Source organism: Gigantopelta aegis, unplaced genomic scaffold (assembly GCF_016097555.1).
Source record: "Gigantopelta aegis isolate Gae_Host unplaced genomic scaffold, Gae_host_genome ctg830_pilon_pilon:::debris, whole genome shotgun sequence".
In the NCBI taxonomy this organism is placed as follows: domain Eukaryota; kingdom Metazoa; phylum Mollusca; class Gastropoda; order Neomphalida; family Peltospiridae; genus Gigantopelta; species Gigantopelta aegis.
The window spans coordinates 265,326-292,207 of record NW_024536441.1 but is presented as its reverse complement, the minus strand read 5'-3'; the positions used below and the strand labels follow the sequence as shown (position 1 = coordinate 292,207).

Genomic DNA, 26,882 nt, shown 5'->3' with positions numbered 1-26,882 from the left:
GGTACTGCCGAAGTCTTAGGAATAGTTTCCTCTGCAATAGCTTTCAAGATGGAGGTGAACAAAGACATGGGATCATCAGCACCAGTCATGGCAGTTTGTTGCAGTCGAGTGCTGCATAGATGCCGAAATTGATCCCAGTTTGCCCCTGTCAACTTCCATCTCTGAACCCTTTCAAGTGATGGACGCCCATCATTCTCCAAAATAACTGGAAAGTGGTCACTACCACAAGGGTCTGGACAAACTTTCCAGGAGAAATCAAGACAAAGTGACGGACTACAAAGGGTTAAATCAATGGATGTGAAAGAACCACTTGTAGGATGAAAGTATGTATGACTTTTATCATTAAGTAATATTAAGTCATTTTTGAGAATTAAGTCTTCTAATTGTTTACCTCTAGTATTTATGTCATCGCACCCCCACAAAGTGGGGTGAGCATTAAAATCTCCCATGATAATAAAGGGATTAGGGAGTTGATCAAGAAGACTTTGAAAGTCCCTAGTATTTCGAGGGGGTAAATAAACTGAAAAGAGAGTATTAGTTTTATGAGTCGTGACCTTTACAGCCACAGCTTGTAAATTTGACTTTAATAGGACTTCACTCTGGGGAATAGTTTCATTTACAATAATGGAAACACCCCCAGACGCTTTATTTTCAGTTTCTTGACATTTATGGTAGAGATTAAATCCTCTGATGTTAATACTGTCAATATCCTTCAGGAAGGTTTCCTGAAGACACACTGCAAGAGGATTATTCTTTTGAATTAGAAGACTTAATTCATCAAAATTGGGCCTAAGCCCACGACAGTTCCACTGGATAACTTTATTTTCCATCGGGAGGAAGTATGGGTTTGATCTTTGGCTTTGCTGGTGGCAACTTTGGCAGCAGCTGCAGCTGCATATGACTTGTTAGCCACTGTCGGTGTTGCTGTCTGCACCAACCTTCTGACATCCATGAAGGACAGTTTATTTTGTACCTTTACCTGTTGGAACTAATTTTTCCAGCTTCCACCGCGGACACTCTCGCGAGTATGCACAGTGGTTGCCCTTGCAGTTGAGACAAATTATATCATTCTTACATGTCTTACTTCATAAAAAAAATCACTAAACTTTATGGTACGGTAATGCAGTGTAATGTTGCATGCAATTTACAGGCCTATATAGCTATTCACAAAGATGAATTGCCTAAAAAAAATAAAAATAAGAATAAGAATTGTTTTTGTTGCACTAATAAAGGTGAACTGCATTTACGCTCGATGATGTTTTTCTCCCCAACTCCCATTAAATCACTCTTACATTAAATGAAACTACCGGTAGGTTATGTATTCTCAGAAGTTCGGAAAGGTTGATAGGCCCGCAGGGGGGATTGCTTTGAACTTCCTCAATTTTAGGAACCAATCACAAAATCCAAACATAACATGTCACACATATAATTATGCAGCGGTAAGGCATTGCATTTGCATTAGTCCAGTAGATGTGGTTATGCTTGTATGCAGGCATTTTAACAAGGAGGGGGGGGGGGGTGTTCTTACTCTGACGAGTGCAGTTTTATGGGGTCATGCTCTGGAAAATATACTGGGGGGAGGAAGAGAAAATTTCCTTGAATACGGAGGGGTTTCCACCCTGAAACCCTACCCTGCAAGCGCGCCTTATCCGATGCAAAGTTTCGGTATTATATTTTAATAAAGATTAAAATGCACAACTTCCTATTTTTGAAGTAATGTCCGTGCTCATTATGTAAGGTCATGTGTCAAACAGCAAGTGCGTGTTTGCACACGGTTAATAGTTCTGCTCAGCGACCATTAAACTGCTATCTCGAGTCACCTCCAGCCCTCCGCTTATTGATATGTAGGGGACCTACATATCATGTACGGGAACTACATATCAATATCAACAAGGGGAGAGCTGGAGGTGACTCGATCTATTAGATTACGTGTTGATCCGCTCAAAAATGTATATTTACTGACCAGCGATATTACTTTATTATTTACGAATGGGGCCATTCGACACATTGTACCAGGCACAGCAGAATCAAGTAGACATTGATGGGGGGGGGGGGGGGGGGGGGGCGGCAACAGATCGAGGGTGGAAATAATTTGTTAGGGGGTTCCGGGGTATATTCCCTCATAAACTTTTCAAAAGTAGATGACCTGAAATGCAATTTCCTGCATTCTACAAATAAAATTCATTTTTACCTTAAGATTTACTACAATATTATCTTTGATTCAGAATTATTGTGGTGGTGGTGGGGGTGGGGGGGGGGACTAGAGACCTGTCTCCACTGTGCCTGTTTACGTAACGCTCTCAAGGAGATGGGGAATCGTGGGATGCATTTCTATACCGCTTTTGACCGAAAAATATTACAAAAATATAACTTAAAAAGAGTTGCATGATAATAAAAAAAAAATCAGGTTACTACATTTTGATATCAGTGTTACAGGCAAGCTGAAGCTCGCCTGTTACACTGTTTTCTAAACCTCGCCAAATAACCACGATATCTAAACGTAGAAACCATATATTCTATATTTTATTGCGAGGGTGAGAGAGAGCGGAGTATTAAAAGTGCAAGATTTTGCATTACTTATTGTTTACTTGCCACAAAGATCAACAAAAAGGTGGAGATTTTCAACGACACCACTAGAACACATTGATATGTTAATCATCGGCTATTGGATGTCAAACATTTGGTAATTTTGACATAGTGTTAGATGAAACCCGCTATGTTTTTTTATTAGTAGCAAGGGATCTTTTATACGCACTATCTAACAGACAGGATATCACATACCACTGCCTTTGATATACCAGTCGTGGTGCAGTGGTTGGAAATGACAAATAGATCAATGGACCCACCGATGGGGATCGATCCCAAAATGACCGCCATCAAATGAGTGCTTTACCACTGAGCATCGTCCCGCCCCTCAAAGATCAACATAGGACCATTCAACATTAACGTAATGCAGACATTTGTTTTTACCCTAATTTTTAATGGCCCTTGTATGCATATACTACAATATAAGGGCAACCCATTGGAAATGTATTACAATAATTGGGTTCAATTTACAAAATGTATTATTATACAGAGCTCAGGAGTTTGGTGTTGTATCTGATGAGTTTAATCTACATAATAATACACTTCTTAGTACAAACAAGCCTAATATGCACTATAAAAAATAAAAAAATCTTTTGCAGTAACCTGCACCTAAAGATCTTAGTAAAGCCTGTCCATCCTCGTGTTACAGGTTTTAGATGAACATGTCAAATGGATTGCAGTAAAATAACGTAGAAACCTTCTTTTACAAAATTATGTACAGTGACCTTGATATTTGACTCTGTGGCCTTAAAAGTCGTTCTAAAACTACTCTTTACATGAGGATTTTGTGGTGTTTGTTCTCAATGATTTTAACAGCAATACATAGAAATCTAATGTGCATGTTTTACTGATAATGACTTAAAATCATTTAGCACGTGATAGTGGTGTCTGTTGAATGGTTTGTAAAAAAACTACTTCAAATTTTTTGTTTTTATGTAAGTAACATTGACGTTTGACCTAATGACCCAAACCCAATATGTGGCTATCTAGCACTAAGGTCATTCAGCAGACAATTGAGGTCAGTTTGTTACATGGGGGGAGGGGGGTTGGGGGTTGGACGACTATGTATGTATGTGTGTATAATTTTATAAAATTTAAGTTAAAAAAAAGGTTTAATTGGGGGCGTGACTGTGCAAAATATGACCTTGCCCTTTGACCGGGTGACCCCCAAAAGCTAGATCGTTATGGATCAGTCTAATATAAAAGTAGAAGCTTAATGTTAGTTTGTTAAACAGTTTGTAGGAAATATATTGTTAATTTGTCTCCTTTTACTGTGACCTTGACCTTTGATCTTGTAACCCCGAAAGAAAGCAAAATATGGATCTGCTTAGCATAATGGTCATGATGTAGAAGTTTCAGGTCAATTTCTTGAACAGTTCCATAAGAAATACATTGACAATTGATTCTTTCTATTCATTGTGACCGTGACATTTGATCTGGTGACTTTAAAAGCAAAATATAGATCAGTGTTGCATAGTAGAAGTTTTAGGTCAGATTGTTTAACAATTTTGTAAGAAGTTTTGTCAGAAATGCCCAACAATTGTTTCTTTTTTGTTAGAAATGCCCAACAATTACCTCTTTTGTATGTGACCTTGACCGTTGACCTGATAATCTATGACCTACAAAGTAATTAGTCTGCCTAATTTAAGTTCATAAGATAGAAGTTTATAGTTAATTTCTTAAACAGTTCCATAATAAATACATTGACAGTTGCTTCTTTCTATTCATTGTGACCGTGACCCCACCCTATACCGACATTAATATATCATTATGTTATATATACAGTGAAACTTGTCTCAACCAGATCACACCAAGGACCTAATATCTATCCGATTTAGTCAGGATTATTTAGGATTATTTACTAACACACCTTTACCGTCTATCTTACCAACAGACCCTCCATAGGTGATTCAAATATCAGAAGGATACCACTGTATGCTCGAGGACAGCTAGCATAATTTTATTAGGAATGTTGGTGCGTGTGGTTTCAGTGTGTGTGTGTGTGTGTGGGTGGGGGGGTTGGGGTTGGCTTGTTGATACATTTTATATGCCAGGGACCTAATATTTATCCATTTTAGTCAGGATTATCTATGAAACATACATTTACTGCAGGGTTTTATCGCCTGTTCTAGACTCCGATAAATGAAATTCCCAATCTGACTGTGACCCACACACACTAGAGGCTCTTCCCCCACCCCCTCCAGATATTGTTCCTTCTATTTTGGTATAATTGTGTGAGCTAGCAGTTTATTTATGAACACACGCTTACTAGTCCAGGTGTAGATGGAGGAGGGTGTCACCTGAAAGGGGAATTTATGGGACTAGTATTTTTGTGTAGCAGACTCCTTCCTGTAGTATGATCTGCCTGTTGATTGCACCAACTCTGGGCAAAATACTAGTTTGACCCCTTTCTTTGATGTTACCCGGCCTATTTTACGACTTTTGTTTTCGCTATCGATGTGAAGGTTTATAGGCATTTACTCCATCTCCAAATAAGTTATATTCACCCTTATCCTGCCGCATTCTTTTTGCCAAATTTAAAGAATTTTCGCCTGTTTTACCTTTCTAGTAATATTATTAAAATCTGTGGACATTTTAACATGAAATTACAGTATTACACCCATATATACCATAATGATCCACCTACGTAATGATAGCATTTTGTACACGGTTATTTTATTGATGTTACCATGGCTACAGCTGCACATTTCAATATACAATTTTTTCATTAATAATTAAGAAAACATGAATTAAAAACTACTATTTTTCTTTTAATTTAAGTGTATGCTGTGATTTATTAACCACAGTGATTGATTTAAAGAAACAATTAAATAGATGGCAATTTTTTTTCAGAATTACAGGGTGCAATGCACATACTGTCATCAACGCTTTTTTGTAAATTATGAAGATAATGTCCAATTAACTATATTACACATTTCTAGTAATATTATTAAAATCTGTTGAAATTTCAACATGAAATTATACACATATCGGAAGAAGATCCACCTATGTAATTATAGCATTTTGTTATCAGTTATATTATTTATGTTACAATGGCAACAGCTGCAAATCAAAGTAGGCCTTCATATTAGTAGTGAAAAATTGGAGCAAAGGTTACAGTTATAACAACTACATAAAGCATGTTTGTCCAACAATTGAGTGCACTGTTTTATTCAATGGGGGCTTAGTGTTAACAAAACGTAAAAATCAGTCTTCCATGACAAACGTTAGCAACAAACCGCTGACTGAACTTACTCCTTGAGAGAAAAAAAAAAAAAAAAAAAAAAAAAAAACCCTGTCCCATCTGCGCAGGCGCAACAGACTAAGCAGTGAACCAGTCCGAAGTTCAGCCAGCAAACGTTTCGCCAACGTTCGCGAAGTCTTTAGTTCCTAACGTGGCCATTTGGTTTACGTTTTTCTGTTCGGTCTGGCTGAATGTAGCACCGGTAAATAGGACACTATGCGTTTGCCAATATTACTGCACACGGGGGCCAATCGTCAGTTTTACAAGGTGTGGCAATAGTAAAATGGTATTAATTTTTTAAACTTCGCGGAAAATTGTAATTCCGTTTCACAATGGGAATTCCGTGAATTCCGTCCGTTTTCCGCAATCGCAGAAAATCACTGGGTCTACACATACTACCATCAACACATTTTTGTAACTTATGGACATTGTGTCCAACATTACCTAGACACTAAAAATATGTATACTTTCTGTATTACGTTATATATGTTTGTCAAATGACACATGATTTTAAAAAAGGTATATGTCCTTTCACTTCCCATCATTTTCAAATGAACATTATTATGAACATTATTAATTCTGCTACCATGGTAATCAATGCAAAAAGAGGAACTGTTTCCCATATGAAATATTGCAAATGAATTTATAAATATAAAATCACTGTATAATGACGTAATAATAAGCTCCCAGCTGTTTACAAGAGAAGGGTGAAAACTGTGAATTCTGTTACCATGGTAACCAATGCAAAACAGAGAAAACAAATTTCTAAACAAAATATAATTTTCAAGGACTGAGAAAAAAACAATGTATAGTGACATAATTGTACTATGCCTGTAGAAAACATAGGTGAAAATTATTAATTCTGTTACCATGGTAACCAGTTCCAAACTATATGTTGCCATGGTACCCAGATCAAAACTGTTACCATGGTAACCAATGCAAACCAATGTAAAACAGGAAACTATTTGCTATGTGCATGCAACTTTTGGGTCACAAGGTCAAAAGTAAAGGGCACCAGTAATCAATAATTTGAGGGTACTTAAAACCTCCAAACAGATCATAACTGCCGCTACTAGGTGGTTATGGGTTTGGAATCTTTTGAAATTGGACACTGCATTTCATTTACAAGTTTTAAACAGCAGCTCTTTTACTATAATAGTTATAAAAATTATTAAAACGTATCCATTAATTCCCCATATTACCCTTCATACCCTCTGCCAGAAACCTTGGACATTGATATTAGAATACTAGAAATAGTAAAAAGGATTTTATGCATTTCAGTAATTTATTGTGACACAAGATACATGTACTTGCAATAGTGCTTCACATGGTCACAATTCACTTTAAAAAAAATTTAAACCCAAAGAAACAAACAACAACATGTGATCCCTAATTATATATGTATACATAATGTGTATCCAGTGTTGAACACTTATGCATGATACAAAATGGATCTAAAGGGTCACCTGAGTAAATTGCCGACCACAACTACCAAACACATGGAGTGCAGGGCACCCATTTCTCTAGGGGGATTAAAATGACCAAATTCATGATTTTGGGTTTTCCATGGGTGAGAGCAAATGCCAAATAAATTTGGTTGGAAATGGTCTAGTAGTTCTGAAGACATAATAGTTTAAATGCATTTGTCTATATGATAGATGGTTTAAGGAATTTATCTCCTGCCTGGGGGTAATGGGGGGGGGGGGGGGAGGGAAGGCGGCTGACACGACATTAATGAAATTCGCAAAATTGATATTTTTATGGTATTCCTGGACAAGACCTATGTCTTAATTTTCCCCTATTTGTGCCCCACTCTTAGGATCTTGGAAGAGGGGTATAATGTCCAAATTCACAAGGAAATGGATCTCGGATATGTGCTAGTAGATCTGAACAAATTAGTTTAAATGCAATTACTATATACTAACTATTGTGAACTCCATCCATACCCCGGGGACATTCACAAGTTATATACACTGGTCATCTATTTGCCGTTACATATTTGAATATTATCCAGGTATATCATTTCGGGCAAATGAGCTGGCCTAAAACCTTTACACCATGTATTTCCATCATTTTACTCTGACACAATATTAGTTGTAATCCATGTAAAAAGATGTAGTGATTCATTTACAACCCTATATAGCTGTTCAGGGCTGTAACTAGGATTTAAACAATGAACCAATGAGCATGGAAGGCGCAAGACACCATTTTGTGGCCATTTCAGGGAGGTTACATACTTAAAATATCAGCATCAATAAACTATTTTTCTATTATTTTTCTATTATAAAAAAATAAAACACACACACCATTGCCTCTACCCGCTAGCTAAGGCCCTGCTATTTGGCAGTAAAGCTAATATGAATAATTGTTGTTATCGCGATTCGGGGATTTTCGTTTAACTCGAGCCCGTATGCTTTATGCTGCTTCATTTGTTTGTTGTTGCTGTTGGGTTTTTTTCATTTTGGGTCCTGTCGCTTAAGCACTTGGAGAGGGGAGGGGGATCAGAATTTGTTTATGTGAGGCACCAAATGTAGTTGGAACTGATTAAGAAATTTTTGAGAAGTCAAAAATATGAAACGTTTATGTGTGACGCCCGGTAGTCCGAGCGGACAGAGAAAATGTGCGCCCTACCACAATAGATCACTTGAGATGTCACACGAGTAAACGTTGGAAACATTATTATCGGAATCATGAATTTATATTTGTGCAACTTCTTCTGACATGTTTATAGAGTGAGTGAAAGAAAAAGAAATCACTGGAAGTTGGTCCCACGAAGTATCGTATCTGGGTTAAACGGCGATAATATAGGTCAACTACACTTTTTGCGATTTTTCTTTGATATTTTTATCAACAATATAGGATCGTTTTATGATTTGTGATTATTACATCCTGAATACAACATTTTATTTGCATTAAATAATTTGTTTAAACAATTTTTGAGAGAAAAAAAGTAGGAGAACCTGAAATATTAATGTTAATATTAACTATTAGACCGAACATACGTTTTGACCACAGACTTCCTAGTAAAGAACGTTCAGGTCTGTTTATCAACACCGAAACACATTCCATAGTTTGCACATGCATCACGCAGTTGCCCCGTACACGTGCGTGGGGTGTCATTCTCAATTTTGACAATTTCCAGGAAGGTCCATTAATCACTGTAGAATATTATTTCTGTCAATCTTTTTCATTCTGTTCATCATACACTTGTTATTGTTTTGTTTTCAGTCGTTTTTATTGTTTGAATTTGCGATTTACTGATAAAAAAAAATCGTCAACTTTTCAATTTTCACTTCTGACCCCAATCGTCCTTCAAGATCTTTGGTGGTCATAAAACCAGTTAATTCACTATTATCATATAACCATTTCCCACAGCTAATATACCTTACAATTTTGGCAATTGTAAATTCTTATTAGAGTTCCCCTACTTTTTTGAAGAATATATATATATATATTATTATTATATATATTATATATCACATATTATTATATATATTATGTATTATTAGGGCTGGGTTGCTATTTTTGTTCGCCCAAAAATTAGCCAATATTCAAATTCTTTCGCCAATCTAAATATATATTCGCCAGTAACATATTGGCATTTCAGTCAAAAGATTTTATTTTTAATCTCGTTGTTTATAATAATATAGTATATGCTAAAATGTACTTATTATTCAGTTTACGTCTTGTAATCTAATAATGAAAGAAAGAAAGAAAGAAATGTTTTATTTGACGACGCACTCAACACATTTTATTTACGGTTATATGGCGTCAGACATATGGTTAAGGACCACACAGATTTTGAGAGGAAACCCGCTGTCGCCACTACATGGGCTACTCTTTCTGACTAGCAGCAAGGGATCTTTTATTTGCGCTTCCCACAGGCAGGATAGCACAAACCATGGCCTTTGTTGAACAAGTTATGGAACACTGGTTGGTGCAAGTGGTTTACACCTACCCACTGAGCCTTGTGGACAACTCACTCAGGGTTCGGAGTTGGTATCTGGATTAAAAATCCCATGCCTCGACTGGGATCCGAACCCAGTGCCTACCAGCCTGTAGACCAATGGCCTAACCACTACGCCACCGAGGCCGGTTATTAGTACATGAAGGTTTCAGACCAGATAATTTTGCCCATATATTTCTGTCGTTTCGCCCGCATTTTAGATGTTGGTACTAATAGTAATATATTTATCAAAACACAATAGATCCAACACAACTACAGTTTACCTCAAGATGATTAGGGAATGGGTCGACCATCACCCTTTCCGATCCCTACTCAGCAGATTAACAAAAACAACAACAACAACAACAAAATCCATATTCCGGCGGAGCATGACTAAAATCCCCTATAAACTTCGCTCTCCAGACAGCCCCACCTAAAATCCCAGCACACATGCCTGATTTTAAAAAATTGCCATCTACCATACAAACATAATTACAAAACATTCACTGCTTATATACGCTAACTTATTCATAAAAGCCATGCATGACACACACACACCACACACACAATCCTTGGATCCACGACTGGTACAGTATAGTACATGCTTCAATCTATTTTAATAATAATAATAATTAAAAAAAAACAAAAAAAAAAAACGGTGCCGCCACATAATTATGTGTGACACGCAACGAGAATGTTTTGTGATTGGTTATTGAAAATAATATAGTTCAAGGTATTCACCAGACTAGTTCAGCAGATATTCGTAACCTATCGTTTCTAATTAAATTTTTTTTAAAAGAGAACAAATATATATCCACTCAGTAGTGATTAATACCAATGTGAATGTAATATGTCATGTTGAAAAGGCAAAAAGGAAAAACTGGCAGAAAAACAACACAACGAACACCGAGCACATGTACGTATTCGATCATATAGTCAACATAACTGTTCAAGCAAACATAGCTAGTTAGAATATCGTCTGCTGTAGTATAAGTAATCACGTTGTAATTTTTAATGAAAACAGTTAGCAGCACATTCAAGCAATGTGTACTACTGCTGTCAAATTGTATGGCGGGAAATGTGCTGTCACATGACCTTTTGTTTATAAATAGAAATAGGGAAATGGCACTTTTCAATGATTGTTTATGCCGTCGGATTACAACTATTTGATTGTGTTTGTACCTTTTTTAGGCATTAAAATATTTGGATATGTCATTCTAAGACTATTTATTGACATTTTCTTACTTTGTTTTTGACAAAAATGTCAACAATTATTTTAGAAAACGATTTTTAAATGAAAACAATGCTAAGTGACGTCATTGTGATGACGCTTGACGTGTATACACGTCAACGGCAGGAAACGGGTTAATAACCTTGGTACCATTGGATAGCTGGATACAATACTCAATAGCTTTCCAACGAATATAAACATTTAATCAACAATGCATGGCGTATATACGAATACACTCGAAAAGAAACCCTGCCCATCAATTTTTTGGCATTTGTTTGGAAAAAATGACATTTCGAATGATATAATTATAAAAGTTTGGTGTCTTTGTCAATAATTTAATGTTTATTACCAAGGCCATTATGTTAGCAATAAAATGCATATATAGTGTGCAAATATCTATGATTTTAGAACGCTATTTACATAAAAAAAACTAAAGTATACCCCTCATCTCAGAATTGGTTATTTGGACACTCTGTGAAGTATGTAGCCATATATTATGATTAAAACAAAGCAAAGATTTGCTAAAGTGGTCTCAGACACACTGCAGATATATAGCTATCAAAACCAGGGGAGGTTACACAATTTCAGATTGGAGGGGTGGGTGGTGGGGGGCAGTGGAGGAATATAACCTAAAACAACAACAACAAGAAAAATATAGGACCATGAGCTTTTTAGCATATTAGTTTAGTCAAGACTATCCCACATACATGGAACATGTCTATCATACAGGTAAACTAATTTTGTAGCCTAAATATCTGACAACATGTAGCAGCTATTTTTTTGTTTTAACTGTTCATGTTTTTCACTTTAAAACCATTGTTGTTTTTTTAAAGAATTATACAAGATGCAAGATGGCTGCCACTGATGATGGTGCAAGCTTGTAGGTAGATCGTCGCAAGCGTGCAGGTAGCTTGTCGCAAGCTTGCGAGACGTTTGTCGCAAGGTTGTAAAAAGGTTCCAAATACTAGCTTAACCTTTAGACTACTGGATTAATTTTTAACAAAAACCACGTTGAGTGGGTACAAGTTTATAATTTTTACTCACATATATTCACTTAAATGTTTCATAAATACATGAAATAAAGTTCATATATGAATCGGTAAGTATTATTTTCGTGTCTTTTTTTTGTAATTTTTATTATTTTAGATCGGCTAATGGTGATTAAAATTAGGCAAAAAATCGAAAAAGTTGCGTTTACTTACGGGCATTTGTGGCCAGCTGTCCAGTATTTATGTCCATTATTCCCGATAACAGTGGTACCAGAATTTTTTTAAAAAACCCGTACGATTCATATTGCAATATTTGCGTGCGTTGGTAAAATGATCAAAGTTATTATCAAATTAGCTGTTACAATCAGCTATCGATCCCTGAAAATTACCGCGACGTGCCGCCATTGTTGTCAAGCGAAAATACTTGCCGAAAACCACTTTTTGAACTCAAAATTTCAAGGTATTTTCAATTGAAAAAATCAAAACAAAAACCACCATTTTGAAAACAAATCTTTTTTCTTTAATTATATTTCCGTTTCCGGTGAGTGTCGTGTGCAAAACGGCGGGAAATATGAATTGGGGAATGCACTGTATACAGTGTACAGTATATCGACTGACGTGACGTCGGGCGAGATATCTCGCCTGCAGTAGTCAGAAGGTTAAACTGAACAAGCTTGCAGGAAGCTTGAAGCTAGCATGTGGGTAGCTCGTTGCAAGCTTGCAGGAAGCTTGTCGCAAACTTGCGGGTAGCTCGTCGCAAGCGTGCGGGAAGCTTGTAGCAAGCATGTGGGTAGCTCATCGCAAGCGTGCAGGAAGCTTGTTGCAAGGTTGTAAAAAGGTTCCAAATACTAGCTTAAACTGAACAAGCTTGCGGGAAGCTCGTCGCAAGCGTGCGGGAAGCTGATCGCAAGCGTGCGGGAAGCTGATCGCAAGCGTGCGGGAAGCTGATCGCAAGCGTACGAGAAGCTTGCGAGATGCTAGTTGCAAGCATGCAACAAGCTGGTCGCATGGTTGTAAAAAGGTTCCAAATACTAGCTTGAAATGCGGTAGTTACTACCGTGTAAAATATGCTTGTAAAACTTTGTCGCAAGGTAGTTACCAGCTATTTATTAAACTTGCAATTTTTGTTTGGGTGTTAGAGTAGTTTTGTCTGACTTTGTCTCAATGGCATTAAATTATTATTAGACTGTTGAACTGGTGGTTTCAGTGTTAATTCAGAATGTGGTGACAGCACCTTAATTATGTGATCACGACTTTCACCGTGTGAATGAATGTTTTCACATTTAAATTTACTAAAAAAATCTGTCTCCAAAGCGTCGATTTTTATTACTGGTACTTTTTTACTACTTTCATTTTCAGGTACTGTTGTTTTGTGCTCTGACGACTACATTTATTAAAACTAGGACATATTTTATTTATTTAGTTTGGGGCGGGACGTAGCTCAGTGGTAAAGCGCTCGCTCGATGTGTGGTCGGTCTGGGCTATTTCTCGCTCCAGGCAGTGCACCATGACTGGTATATCAAAGGCCGTGGTATGTACTACCCTGTCTGTGGGATAGTGCATATAAAAGAACCCTTGCTGCTAATCGAAAAAGAGTATCCCATGAAGTGGCAACAGCGGGTTTCTCTCTCAATATCTGTGTGGTCCGTAACCATATGTCTGACACCATATAACCATAAATAAAATGTGTTGAGTGTGTCGTCAAATAAAACATTTCTTTCTTTCTTTTTTATTTAGTTTTACTGACTTTATGCTAAATTTACCAACAATACAGTAAAAGAAAAACAAATTCTAGAGTGCTCTTTATTTATTTAACATATTCCCTCCATATAACATTTAGCTTAACGTTAGGCGCAGACAAACTGGCTAAGAAGAGATTGGTCTAATTAAGGCTTCGTGAAAGCTCATTTACAATAGGAATATGCCAATGTGTCACAAGGCTTTCCGATTGTGGTTAATAAAGCATTCAGAACACCTTGATCGTTAAATCAACCAAAGAGTAGTGTGATATCGGAATACTTCGACCGACTTTGGCTATCTGAAAGTCAGAAATTTTAATTTACAATTTCGATCTTCAAAACACTTTAAGAAAGAAAAAAAGAAGAGAAAAAAGAAGACACTTTCTAAAGTAAAGTAAAAGTTAAAAAGACAAACATATGTTAGACACAAAACAGCCATCAACATGATTCTGTAAGTTACTACATATACTTACCACTGACCAGGAAAATACCAATAATAAGACCAATTCCAACAGCAATCAGGATGGAAATCACAACAGAAAGTCCGATACACCAGTCACAGGGTTTTGGACCTACAAATAAGAAAACAAACTTTTATGTAAATTATACACTGTTTGGTACTGTAGGAGTACTACATTTATTAGCTCTATCTTCTTCTTGCACACAAGTGGATTCTTTTCTAGCACGATTCCTTGCCCCACATCATTTTGTGGCTATTTTAGTCGACTGGTTCAGCGACTCATAAAATAAAAAATATCACGCCCATTCTGCAAAATGCCACGATTGTTCACGATTTTGTCTTTACCTGACCCAGCCTGTCCTAGCAGCACTAGAAAACTGATTGCCCCACTTTAAGATGAAATTCTCCTTTCTTTCTCTCTTTTTATTTTTGGACTGTCCTTAAATTACGAAACATTTTGGTGGAACAAGTCAATTTTTGGGGTAGGGCTTATTAATATTTCATTCACCTACATGTATCTACCTATATACCTTAATTATGGGCCAAACATAGGTGAAAATGCACAGTAAAAAATGACTATTAAATCTGTTATCAGTTTAGTAAAACAGTATTTTGCTGGTTTGTTCATAGATGAACATGACATACATGTACATAGGTCAGACCTGTCAACCCTCCCAGACTCCGCGGGAGTCTCCCGGTATTAATTAATCGAATCTCCTTGAATCTGTTCGGGAGACAATTTCTCCTGTTAAATGAAATTTTTGTAAGCATAAAACAAATTTGATGCACTTTCGCCAAAATAACATAAGGGTAATAACTCCGCCTTTTTTTTCTCATTCGGAAAAAGTCGGCTAATTTCGGTTTCAGAGAATGTAACAGGCCGAATTGTCCCGAATGTTTAACATTTGCCGAACTGAGAATTGTGGGATATTTATATTGTTAAAAAAGCAAATGGAGTTTATAAACTGATATGTTATTATGTTTGTTGTCATTGTAATGGCTACAAAGCATGTTGCCGCTAATTCTACAGGCTGTGTATTGACATTCAGTGTTGCCATATACAAAACTATCCAATTTAGTCCTAATAACGCACGTCTTCCCACTAGATTACATAATGCAACTATGATGAGTCTGAACTGCCAGACTCCGAGACTGGCCTATAGAGTTGACAGCGATACACATGGTGCATGGTAAAATCACAGGTCACAGCAAGACAACAACAAAAACAATTAGCTATATAAACATACTTGTGTCAGTTAATTGTGTATGTTTGTGCAGTAAAATGTTGGTAACAAGCGTACACTTCAAGAGATTACTTTTGTACAATTAATAAAACTTGTCTAGCTGACATAAAGTTACTCACGGAAATGGGTATAAATCCGGTATATTTCACACAATGTCAGTAATGTGGTTTTACTTATAAATGATTAATGATTAATGATTAATACAATGTTTATTGCATCATTATAATAATTTTTTAAAAAGTACCATGCCACTGTTCCTAATTATAGTAAAAACTGAATATTAATTTATAAACTTTGTATAAATTTTTTCCCCATACAGGTGTATTCCATGACGATAGTCCATGCGGAATAAATTGGTCTTGCATGACCACGTGACTTGTTGTTTGAGCTGATATTAACATTGAATGACGTCACGTAAACGACAAAATAACGCAAGAAATGCTTTTTATATTTTATAAAAACAAGGAAACCTGCTGTCATAATGAAATTATACCATCATTTTCGGTTTATATTTTTAGTATAAACCATTTTTGGATACTGTCTTTTCAATGGTTATGATTATTTTATTGTAAGATAAAAAATAAAAAATGTAGGTTTTCAGTGGGCAGTATTTCGAAATCTGAGGTAACTGGGAGTCGGTTCACGTGGTTTTTACCTAGGTAACCAATTGTTCGGTTACGTGAATTATATTTGCGTAACCTGTGGATTACCTGATCGGTTACCTCAAAGTTACGTTGAAATTATATTTTAAATACATAATTTTTAGCTCAAACAAAGTTAAAACAAAATACAAAAGAAAACGTTTTATAAAACAGTTTCTTTGATGCTTGCAAATCGAAAGAAGTGACTTGTAGATGTTTCTTTTGTTTTGTTTTGTTTTGTTATATTCACCACTTGCCATCGGGATCGCAAAAAGTAATTTTTAGTTCCCCAAATCTAAAAACCACTGTCCTCGGTCATCGGGCCACTGTATTCTATAACCTCTATGCAGTTTGCAGAAGTTAACACTATTGTAAAAGGACTAAATATCAGCCCAGTACTGAAACAAAATAGATACATTTGGAGGAACAATGCCCATTCCCTGGTGCATGATTAGACTAATAATTTTCTTTTATAAATAACAAATAAAGGCTACCATTTGTCACTGATAATATGTAAAATTTAGTATACAGCAGATTAAAAAAAAAACCCACCAAAAACGCAAACAACAAATGTCCAGTTCCTCTGAACTATAAAACAGGCTACTCATTGGTGCATGATTAGATTAATGAAAATAAATCTTACAATAACATAAAAAGAAAGACCACAATTTGACACTGATATTTTGCGGTGGCTATGCTACTTTCACTTTATGGATGGTACTTCTATACTACAGTGACGTTCCAAATGTTTGTTATTTAAAGCTCATTATGCGATGTTAGTACATGTATTTTTCAGCTTTTGCGACATTTTAGGATTTTTTTTAACGTTAAAACCATTTTCAACCTTTGTAAAATTATAGGCAATCCAATATTATGTCTACATATATTCCTTTAGAAATAAAATAGCAGCAGATAATTTAGGTGCCTTAGCGGTCCGTGCACATTTCTTTAAAACATTTGGCTCGTCTCTATTCTTAGCCTTTAGTCGCAAGTTACAACCGTTGCAATATACCGTGGTTTGCCGTGCATCAAGTATCTAAAAATCTTTCTAAAACATGGATCGGAATACTAGTAGTATGCCTGCATGAATAAAATTCCTGTAATCGTGAAGTTTGCATGTTTTAATTTCTGAACGTCTATAGGTTACGACGTAACCGATTTGCAGTTCGCGTAAATTTAATTTTGGGTAACCGACAAGCGAACAGAATGGCGGTTCGTGTGAAATATTGTGGATCACTGGTCGGTGCAAGTGGTTTACACCTACCCATTGAGCCTTGCGGAGCACTCACTCAGGGTTTGGAGTCGGTATCTGGATTAAAAATCCCTTGCCACGACTGGGATCCGAACCCAGTACCTACCAGCCTGTAGACCGATGGCCTAACCATGACGCCACCGAGGCCGGTTCTAGTTCTTTCATATGCATTAGTGGCATACAGTTTGTAGCTCAAAAAGATACCCAACATAAAAAAATGAAAAGGTGTGTATTTCAAGCAAGTATCTCATTGAGCTCCACAGATAATCTTATTTGTGCCCCAAGCCCATGACAGTGTGGTTGGAAGCTTGAAAATGGAAAGTGGTTAGAGCTCACACCAATTATGTCTGATCGAGGCATGCAGTGCTCTTGTGAAGTGCACGTGTAATTAAGACTTCCCCACTTTGCTGTCGTAGCTGTCATTGTAAAAGGGACTGGAATGTGCCATGTACATAGATGTGTCATTGCAAGAGACTCTTCTAAATCCCATTGAGTTGTTACTCATCATAAAGTAATTTTGATCATGATAATCTGATGTTTAAAGTGAAAATTCTTTGATTTTAGTAAAATTGTATCAGGTTTTGATCGATATCTTTAATTCTTTTAAGTATATTCGCAATATTTGTTTACATTAAGATTCCTAGCCCATCAGAACATATATTGTCCTTTATTTGTCAAAATCGGTAAAGGTAAAGGGGTTCAAGAGATATGTCTTAAAAATCATTTCAACAAAATCACTACCACCATTTTGAAAATATTGGATTTCTGAGCGAAACTCAAGATGGGTCTTGGTGGATTTTCAAATAGTATACCAATTTAAGAGCCAACTTTGTGCCAAAGGACTAAGGAACCCCACTATGAAGAAAAGGGATGTGAGAGAATCCAATCTAACATTTGAAAATAAATATACATTTATATTATTTATAAAATATTTCTTTGCATATACTGTTCAGATATATTAGTGGATCACATCGGAAAGAATAAAACACCACTTTGTTAATATTATTGTGCTTCAATTTTTATGTTTTGCTGACAGTTTACAGATAGGGTGTGGAAGTGCTGTCATACTGTACCGTGACATAAGAACAATAACTTTTAAAAACAATTACTTGAATTAAATGGGTCCAGGGAATTCCCATGGTATTCATGGATTTTGAACCTGTTGTTTCACTCTTCTTTCTTTGTCTTTTTCTTTTTTTTGACAAAACATTTGTTGTTAGCTTGACCAAAACTGGTGTCCATTTCCGTGGGTGGAGATAGGGTCAGTGGCATTAATACAGCAATTACCTGAGAATATTGAAATTTGGCCTCCAGGGACAGATTGCTGCCTAATTTCATTTGTTTAATGCCACAAGAGCACTGATTAGTTCATCACTGGCTACTGGATGTAAAAAATTAAACTGATAATTAATTCTGACCCATAGTCTTCAGAGGAAGCTCTCTACATGTTTCAAAAGCAGCAAGTCATCTTTTATATGATCTTACCTCAGACAGGACAGAACATACCACAGCCTTTGATATTCACTTATATTTCACTTACACAGCAATTTTTGTGAAATGTATTAAATCACTTATACTTAGCTTATATTTCACTTATACAGCAGTATCTGTCAAATATCAGTGAATCACTTATATTTCACTTATACAGTGTTTTTGGTAAAATATCAGTGAATCACTTATACTTCACATTTCCAGCATTGTTTGTAAATATCAGTGAATAACTTATACTTCACTTATATTTCACTTATACTTCACTTATACATATTTTGTAAAATATCAGTGAATCACTTATACTTCACTTATGCAGCAATGTTTGTAAAGTATTAGTGAATCACTTATACTTCACTTATATTTCAACTATACTTCACTTACATGTATACAGCAGTTTCTGTTAAATATTGGTGAACCACTTATACTTAATTTATGTTTCACTTATACTTCATTTATAAGTCACTTATATATATATCTGACACTTCTGTTAAATATATGCAAATGACTTACACTTCACTTATATATATGGTTAACACTTCACCTATATGTCACATATACTTTGTATAAGTGATACCACATTTGCATACAAAATCCTAATTGTTTACTTATAAGTCACTTATACTTGAAAGTATTAACAACTTATACTTCACTTATAAATGAAAAATATAAGTCATTTCTGTAAGGGTAATTATGTACAAACTGGAATAAATCTGAATAACAAAACTATATTCCCTGATCAAAATCAAAGACAGCAAATGGGGTAGGGGCAGTTAATATATTACTTTGATTTTTCAGTGTGTGTGTGGGAGGGGAGAGATATGCAGTGTTGGAAGCCAATGCCCTCTGCAAACACCCACCCCAACCCCCTATGACATCAATAAAAATTTGAGAGCAAACAGACTTCTTTTTTCTTTTTTTAAATAGAGCTCATTATTTCTTTAAAACAGCAATCTTTACATGCTTTGAACAGCTTGTTGTTGGTTTCAGCTTGTAAAATACGTAGCCTAAGAATGACGACTTCACTTTATTACAAATATTCCATTTACGTCAAAAGTTTAGTTTTTAATTAAAAAGACAATGAATTGAAATTTACGGTCTTTTTAAAATCCAGCTAACTTTCGAAATGTCACCTCACAGTCTATAAATTTATATAATATTTTATCTAACAAATGTCTTGATTATTGTAAACAAATTGTATTCAGTGTACCAGGGCTCGCGCTGTCGGTAGCCAAATTAGCCATTGGCTAATTTTTACAAAAAATGGCTAATAAAATTTGCAAGTGGCTAAAATTTTGGCTAAGCCATTTTCTGTCTTTTGATGTGAACAAACGGTTACATAATCTATCCAACACCTCAAACATAATACTACCAAATATTCAATTAGCGTAATAGAAATGGTGTCATGCAGAATACAGCGTAGGCCTTATGATGTTTGCTTATTTTAATAATCACGGTTATTAATTTTAACGGCATGCATTCAACATGTATGACAGCAATGTCTGGAAGATCTGTAACTTGTTATTTTTACTTTGTAAAGTCTTTGAACCAAAGTAATAAAAACAGACCGACAATGCGTGTCAATTTGAATACACATGCCAGTTCAGGGCCGAAAGACATGTAAGCAATCTAAAGGTCTGAGTTCAGCCAGACCGAGCGAAAACAAAACGTTCACCGACTGGTTTGTGCGCTTCACGTTAAACCAAATGGACACAACGAACACCAATCAAATAGTTCGCAAACATTAGGAAGAACGTTCGTTGGCTGAACTGAGGACAGCTCTCGGTGCGAATATACGTCACGCTTCAGAGTCAGCAGACACCCGCGTGTCAAGAGACATCGTTGCGGACATTAAACAATACGATTACGCAAAAGTAAATTTTGATGTAAATTTGTAGAAAAACAATAGTTGTTCGCATCAATGAATACCTAACTGCAGTTTTTGTTTATTCCTTTGTCTTTGTTAATTTCATACCCATGGTCGAGAGCACGCATGCAGATCGCCGGAAAAGAACATGCAGTATTTAAATTGTGCAAATTGCAGTTAAATGTACACTGAATAAAATTAGTTTACAATAATCATATTTGTTAGATAATTTTAGATATGAGGTTAATAAGTTAGCTGGATTTTAAAAAGACCGTCAAATTTAATTTTATTAAAGGTTTTTTTTCTCTTTTTTTTTTTTTTAATAAATGGAGTATACTGTGAAGTCGGCATTCTTAGCCAAGGTATTTTGTAAGCAGAAATCACAAGCATTTAACACGATGCTGAAATCAACAGCAACAACATGGCACAAATTATGAAATTGTTTGGGGTGGGGAATTGATGGGTCACTTAAAAAAAAAGAAAAAAAAAAAGAAAAAGCAAAAAAAAAGCAATTCAAACGAACATAAAGATTGCTATTTAAAGAAATAATAAGCTCTATATAAAAAAAAAAAGCTCTAAAATTTTTATTTGGGAAAAAAGGAAGAAAGAAAAACCAACACCCTCCATAAACATCCACCCACCCCCATATTTCTGTATGTTTGTTAATTTACCCCTGCGTGTGCTGTAACCTCACCGTGGTGCAGGGGTGTACATTCTCTTTCAGAATGGCCAATACAGCACAAAACTGAAGTTTTGAGTAAAATTCAGTATCCGTAAAATTCTGTGATATTTGTGTTTTTGCACAGTTCTTTACACTGTTTTTGTTTGTCTTGAATTTTTATATTGATGTTGATCATCACTTTTACTTGCATTACCATAGTTTGACACCCAATAGCCGATGTATTTTTCGTGCTGGGGTGTCGTTAAACATTCATTCATTCATTGTTTGTTAATTTAATGTCATAGGCCTTAGAAGTGGGGGTGGGTGTATGGGGTACTGGCTTCAAACTGAAGATATTGCATAACCCCATTCCAACCCCACCCCCGCTGAAAAATCGAAGTAATATATTAACTGCCCCTACCCCCATTGAGGTTTTGTTATTCCTATTTATTCCAGTTTGTACACAATTAGCTGAAAAAGATACATTTTCATATTCATATATAAATACTCTATACAGTACTGCGTAAAACAAATTTGGCTAAAGCATTTTCAATATGGCTTAATAAAAATTCCATTTGGCTAATATTTTGGCTACAAGTATTTTTGATCCAGGGTGAGCTCTGTGTACGTTTAACCACAATTTGAATAAATACTGCATGTTCATTTCCCACGATAGTGATATGCATGAGTGCACAATTAACAATAACTGAAATAAGCGAACGAAACAGGAATTAAGTATTCATTGATGCGAACAACTATTTGGTTGGGGGGGGGGGGAGTGGGGGGGGTTGCAAATTTATATCAAGATTTACTTGCGTGTAATCATATTGTTTAATGTCCGCAACGATGTCTCTCGACACATGCAACATGCAGTCTCGGCTGACTGTCAAGTGTAACCTGGATCCACACTGAGAGCAGCCAACGAACGTTTTCCTAACGTTCAGGAACTATGTGATTGGTTCCTGAAGTGGACGTTTTTGTTTTGCTTGGTCTGGCTGAACTCAGCCATATAGCCTACATGTCTTTCAGTCCTGAACTGGCATGTGTATTGAAACTGACACTCATTGTTGGTCGTTTTATTACTTTGGTTCAAAGACTTTACAAAGTTAAAATAACAAGCTACAGATGTTTCAGTCTTTGCTTTCATACATGTTGCTGTTAAAATTAATATTAATAACCGTGATTATTAAAATAAGCAAACATTATTATGCTGTATTCTGAATGACACCATTTATCATTACAGGTCGTGAGATCATTATTAATTATGCTAACTGAATATTTGGTGTTATTATTATATTTCAGGTGTCGGATAGATTATGTTACCGTTTGTTCACATCAGAAGATAGTAAATGGCTAAGCCAACATTTTAGCCACTTACACATTTTATTAGCCATTTTTTGTAAAAAAATAGTGAATGGCTAATCTGGCTACCGACAGCGCGAGCCCTGGAGCCTGCTGTAGTACCAATAGGAACTGCAGTTAACCCAGTCACGTCGGGAGCAAGTGCTCAACATGGTATAAATAATAACATTTGGTGTTACATATTAAATCAAATTGAAAGCGATGCCAAAGCACAATCTGTCTACATTGACTCATTTAGCAGGCAACCATATATATTAAGATTGGTTGAAGATGATATTGCTTCACATGTTCACAAAATGTTTGGGCTCATCAGTACATTAATTTAGCATTGTTATTGAAAGGCACTGCAGAGTTACAAGAATTTTATTCTGGGGGCACATTATTTGTAAATGATAGTGGAGTTATTGAATCTCGACCATGTGTTAATAAGGATATATCATACCCACAATAGATAGATGATATGATGCATTTTTAATTTTTATGCATAATTATATTAATAAATTTCCATCAAAAGCAACTGAGCTAATACAGTATATATATGTCAATCATTAGGGATGCTGCTGCCAGGTCGCCAGGCTATGGAAAGCTTATGACGACCAGTTTAGGTTAATATATGCCAATCTGTCAAACAGCAGTCTTGGTCAAAATTAAACACTGATCTTTGGCTCAGATTGTTGTCCATCTAAAAAAGGCTATTGGATCAGTTCAACCTAAATAGTGGGGTTAGCGGGAGTCTGCATGGGTACTAGAGGCTTAGGTTTTGCTTTTAACAGAGGTTATTGCAAATGGAATCCATGTCATTATCAACATGTTTGCTTAGTTTATCATGGGAATCATCCTAAAACAAATTGTAAAAGGGTAAGAATGATTCCTTTCGTACCCAGGGAAACAAAGCCAGTGGTAACCGCAGCCAGGTCATGTACAAAGCTGGTGTTGAAAAAACACAATAAATTTAGTTTGGGCTTTACACCAATACATGTTAGTATTTTTTGTGAGGAGTTAAAAAGTTACCCAAATATTGATATTGCTATGCAGTTAATTAAGACTTTCACACACGGTTTTAATTTACATTTATACACAGGTCCATGTTTACCAGTAGAGGCTCCAAACTTAAAATCACTGATAGAAAATATTACATTTGATAAGCAAAAATTTGACAAGGAAGTAAAGGTAGTACTAAACCAAATAACTTCCGGCAGGGTCAAAGTTCAAGATACACCCAACTTTTGACAGAGAAGTGAACACTACCAGTGGCGTAGGAAGGTGGCAACGGGGGTGGGGGATGATGGTGTGTGGGGTGGGTGCACGCACACATATATATACTGTATATGTGTGTGTGTGGTTTTTCGGTTGTACATTTACATATATATTATACTCTGTCCAAAAAGAAACGCATAGGCAAAATATTCATGAAATTATCTCTTTAATACAAAGTGGCATAATTTCGTTATTTATAATCGTATCAGTCAAATTTGACATGAGTATGTGACAATGTTCTTGCTATGGAGGCGTTTTCGTCACCAAACAGCATTGCACGAGGGCACTGAAATCAATACCTTGTGTGGCCACCAGCAGCAGCAATCACTGCGCAACATCTCCTTGGCATAGACTGAATGAGTCTCTGAATCCGGGCATATGGAATCCTAGCCCATTCTTCCTGCAGTGTATGTGACAGTTGCGGAAATGTCTGAGGCTCTAGGTCATGCTGGCGTACACGTCTGTCCAGTTCGTCCCATAGATGTTCAATGGGGTTGAGATCTGGCGATCTTGACTGCCATGGCAGCACATTAATGTTCTCATTCTGTAGGAAATCCATTGTTACATGTAACACATGTGTCCTGGCACTGTCATGCTGAAAGAGTTCTCTCTGTCGATCCAAAATAGGAAGCATGCGACGGCAAAGAATTTCATCTCGGTAACATACAGCTGTCAGGTTGCCTTGTAGAAACACAAGTTCACTTCTGCCAGTGTATGGGATGGCTCCCCACAACATGACACTCCCTCCACCGAATCTGTCAACTTGGGCAACGCAGTTGTTGGCAAAACGTTCAATGCGTCGTCTGTAAACATGTCGTCCATCAAGTTGCTGTAGAAGGAAACGTGACTCATTGCTGAACCTTACTCGCCGACAGTATCCCAAGTTCCACCCCTATACATTCGTGCACTAGCGAACACATAAATGTTGATGTTGACGTCGCAGGACGGGGCCAACATATGGTCTCCCAGCCCGTAAACCAGCTTCTCGAAGTCGGTTCCAAATGGTTTGTACAGACACCCTTCTCAAATCAGGTATGCGTCCATCACTGTTCGTTGCTGTGGGAGTTCCCAGTTCAGTGACGCAAGTGCAGAACACAGATGTAGCGATCTTGTGCTGCAGTTGTTATGCAAGGTCTTCCACTTCTGTGGGTCTTCAGCTGATTGAAACTGCTGGTACCTGTCTCAGAGACGTGAAATGGTGCTCTGATGGACGTTCATGTGGCGTGCGACTGCTGACTGCGATTCACCTAACTGGAGGCGGCCTATTGCAATGTTTCGATTCGGCAGGCTTAGTCTTGGCATCTTGTAACTTGTCTACGTCGAAATAGAAATGAGGCATCATTGCGAGCATTGCAGCTTTAAATACTCATCACTACTCCAATCTTTTCCCCGAGTTTCACGTACATTAGCCAAAATCTGACAATTTCACACCGATGTCGCACAACGTACCACAAAGTGCATTAAGTTTGTTTTAGGGTGCATTTGGGCATGCTGTCCCATTCCAAGAATATTAACAAATATGGTCATTCAGCAACATTGTAAAAAAAAAGATATTTTATAAAATCAAACACTTTTCTTCTTTCCCTATCACCTATGCGTTTCTTTTTTGACAGAGTATATTTAACTTGTACTTTACTTTTAAGACACTTATATATATCTAACACTTCTGTTAAATATAAGCGAATGACTTACACTTCACTTTATATATATGGTTAAAACTTCACTTATATGTCACATATACTTTATATATAAGTGATACCTCATTTGCATACAAAATCCTAATCGTTTACTTATAAGTCACTTATACTTGAAAAGTATTAACAACTTATATTTCACTTATAAGTGAAAAATATAAGTCATTTCCGTAAGGGTACTTATGTACAAACTGGAATAAATCTGAATAACAAAACTATATACCAAAATCAAAGACGGCAAATGGGGTTGGGGCAGTTAAAATATTACTTTGATTTTTCAGTGTGTGTGTGGGAGGGGAGAGATATGCAGTGTTGGAAGTGTAGCCCGAGATCTATTACACCTGTCACTCAACTGCTGCAATAATCGTGGTCTAACTAGACGAATCTCGAGTGATGGATGAGGTAACTAGCTTGTACCACACCCCCATTATCACGCCTTCGTGACGTCACCATGGTCACAAAGAAGTTTTATAATTTAATTTTAGCGGGTACATTTCACCTTGATTCGTATACTAGTCCGAATCGGACGTAGCAAATGTGTGTTTTTTTTGCAATTTATTGGGTCTGCCTTGGACTTCTTGCTTCGATTAGCTCATATGGGGAAACATGTCGGGAATACTAATTCATCTGACATTAGGCCTACAGGCACGGCTAGGCCTACAAGGATAGAGCTCTGCGTAACCCCTTCTTGAAATCTGAAGAACCCGTGAAAAAAAGGAAATGATTTGGCAGGTGAATACAATGCATTTATTGTTTTTTAGTGGAAAATGTAATATCTTGCTCAGCTTGATAATTACCATGTAGATAATAATTATATATGTGAGTGAATTTTGGCACGAGATTTTATATTGAGGGGTACCCATATTACGTGGGGAGGGCACCCACACTGTCTTTTAGTCAAGTATATAATAATGGACAAATATATATTTAACAGGTACATGTAGTTGGGGAGGGGTGTACTTTTCAAGACTTACACAGGGCTCACGGAGTGAATTTGAAAATGAGGGCAGGGTGGGGCGAATGTCTGTGGATCAGAATGCATGTATTTGTGGGACCAGTGGCAGGCTTCCTCAACAAAAATTTGAATTTTAGGTGTTAGAATATATTTCAAGCCTTCTGAAAAGTGTAACATGGAAAACTGGGTGTTGTACCATGACCTCTTGCTGTAGGTGTCATTTTTAACGCTGCTAACTCCCTCAATACAGGTGTCCTTTTTAAATG

At 36.4% G+C, this 26,882-nt stretch overlaps 1 protein-coding gene across 1 annotated transcript in view; it reads right to left on the bottom strand.

Moving 5' to 3' along the window:
• The window catches only part of LOC121367015, a gene marked incomplete at its 3' end in the record, with an annotated part of 124,665 nt that overhangs the window by 16,323 nt on the left and 81,460 nt on the right, over nucleotides 1–26,882 (bottom strand). Inside the window, exon 3 of the mRNA XM_041491219.1 lies at nucleotides 14,209–14,307. Coding sequence (XP_041347153.1) covers nucleotides 14,209–14,307 — 99 coding nt within the window. The remainder of the gene's footprint in view (nucleotides 1–14,208; nucleotides 14,308–26,882) is intronic.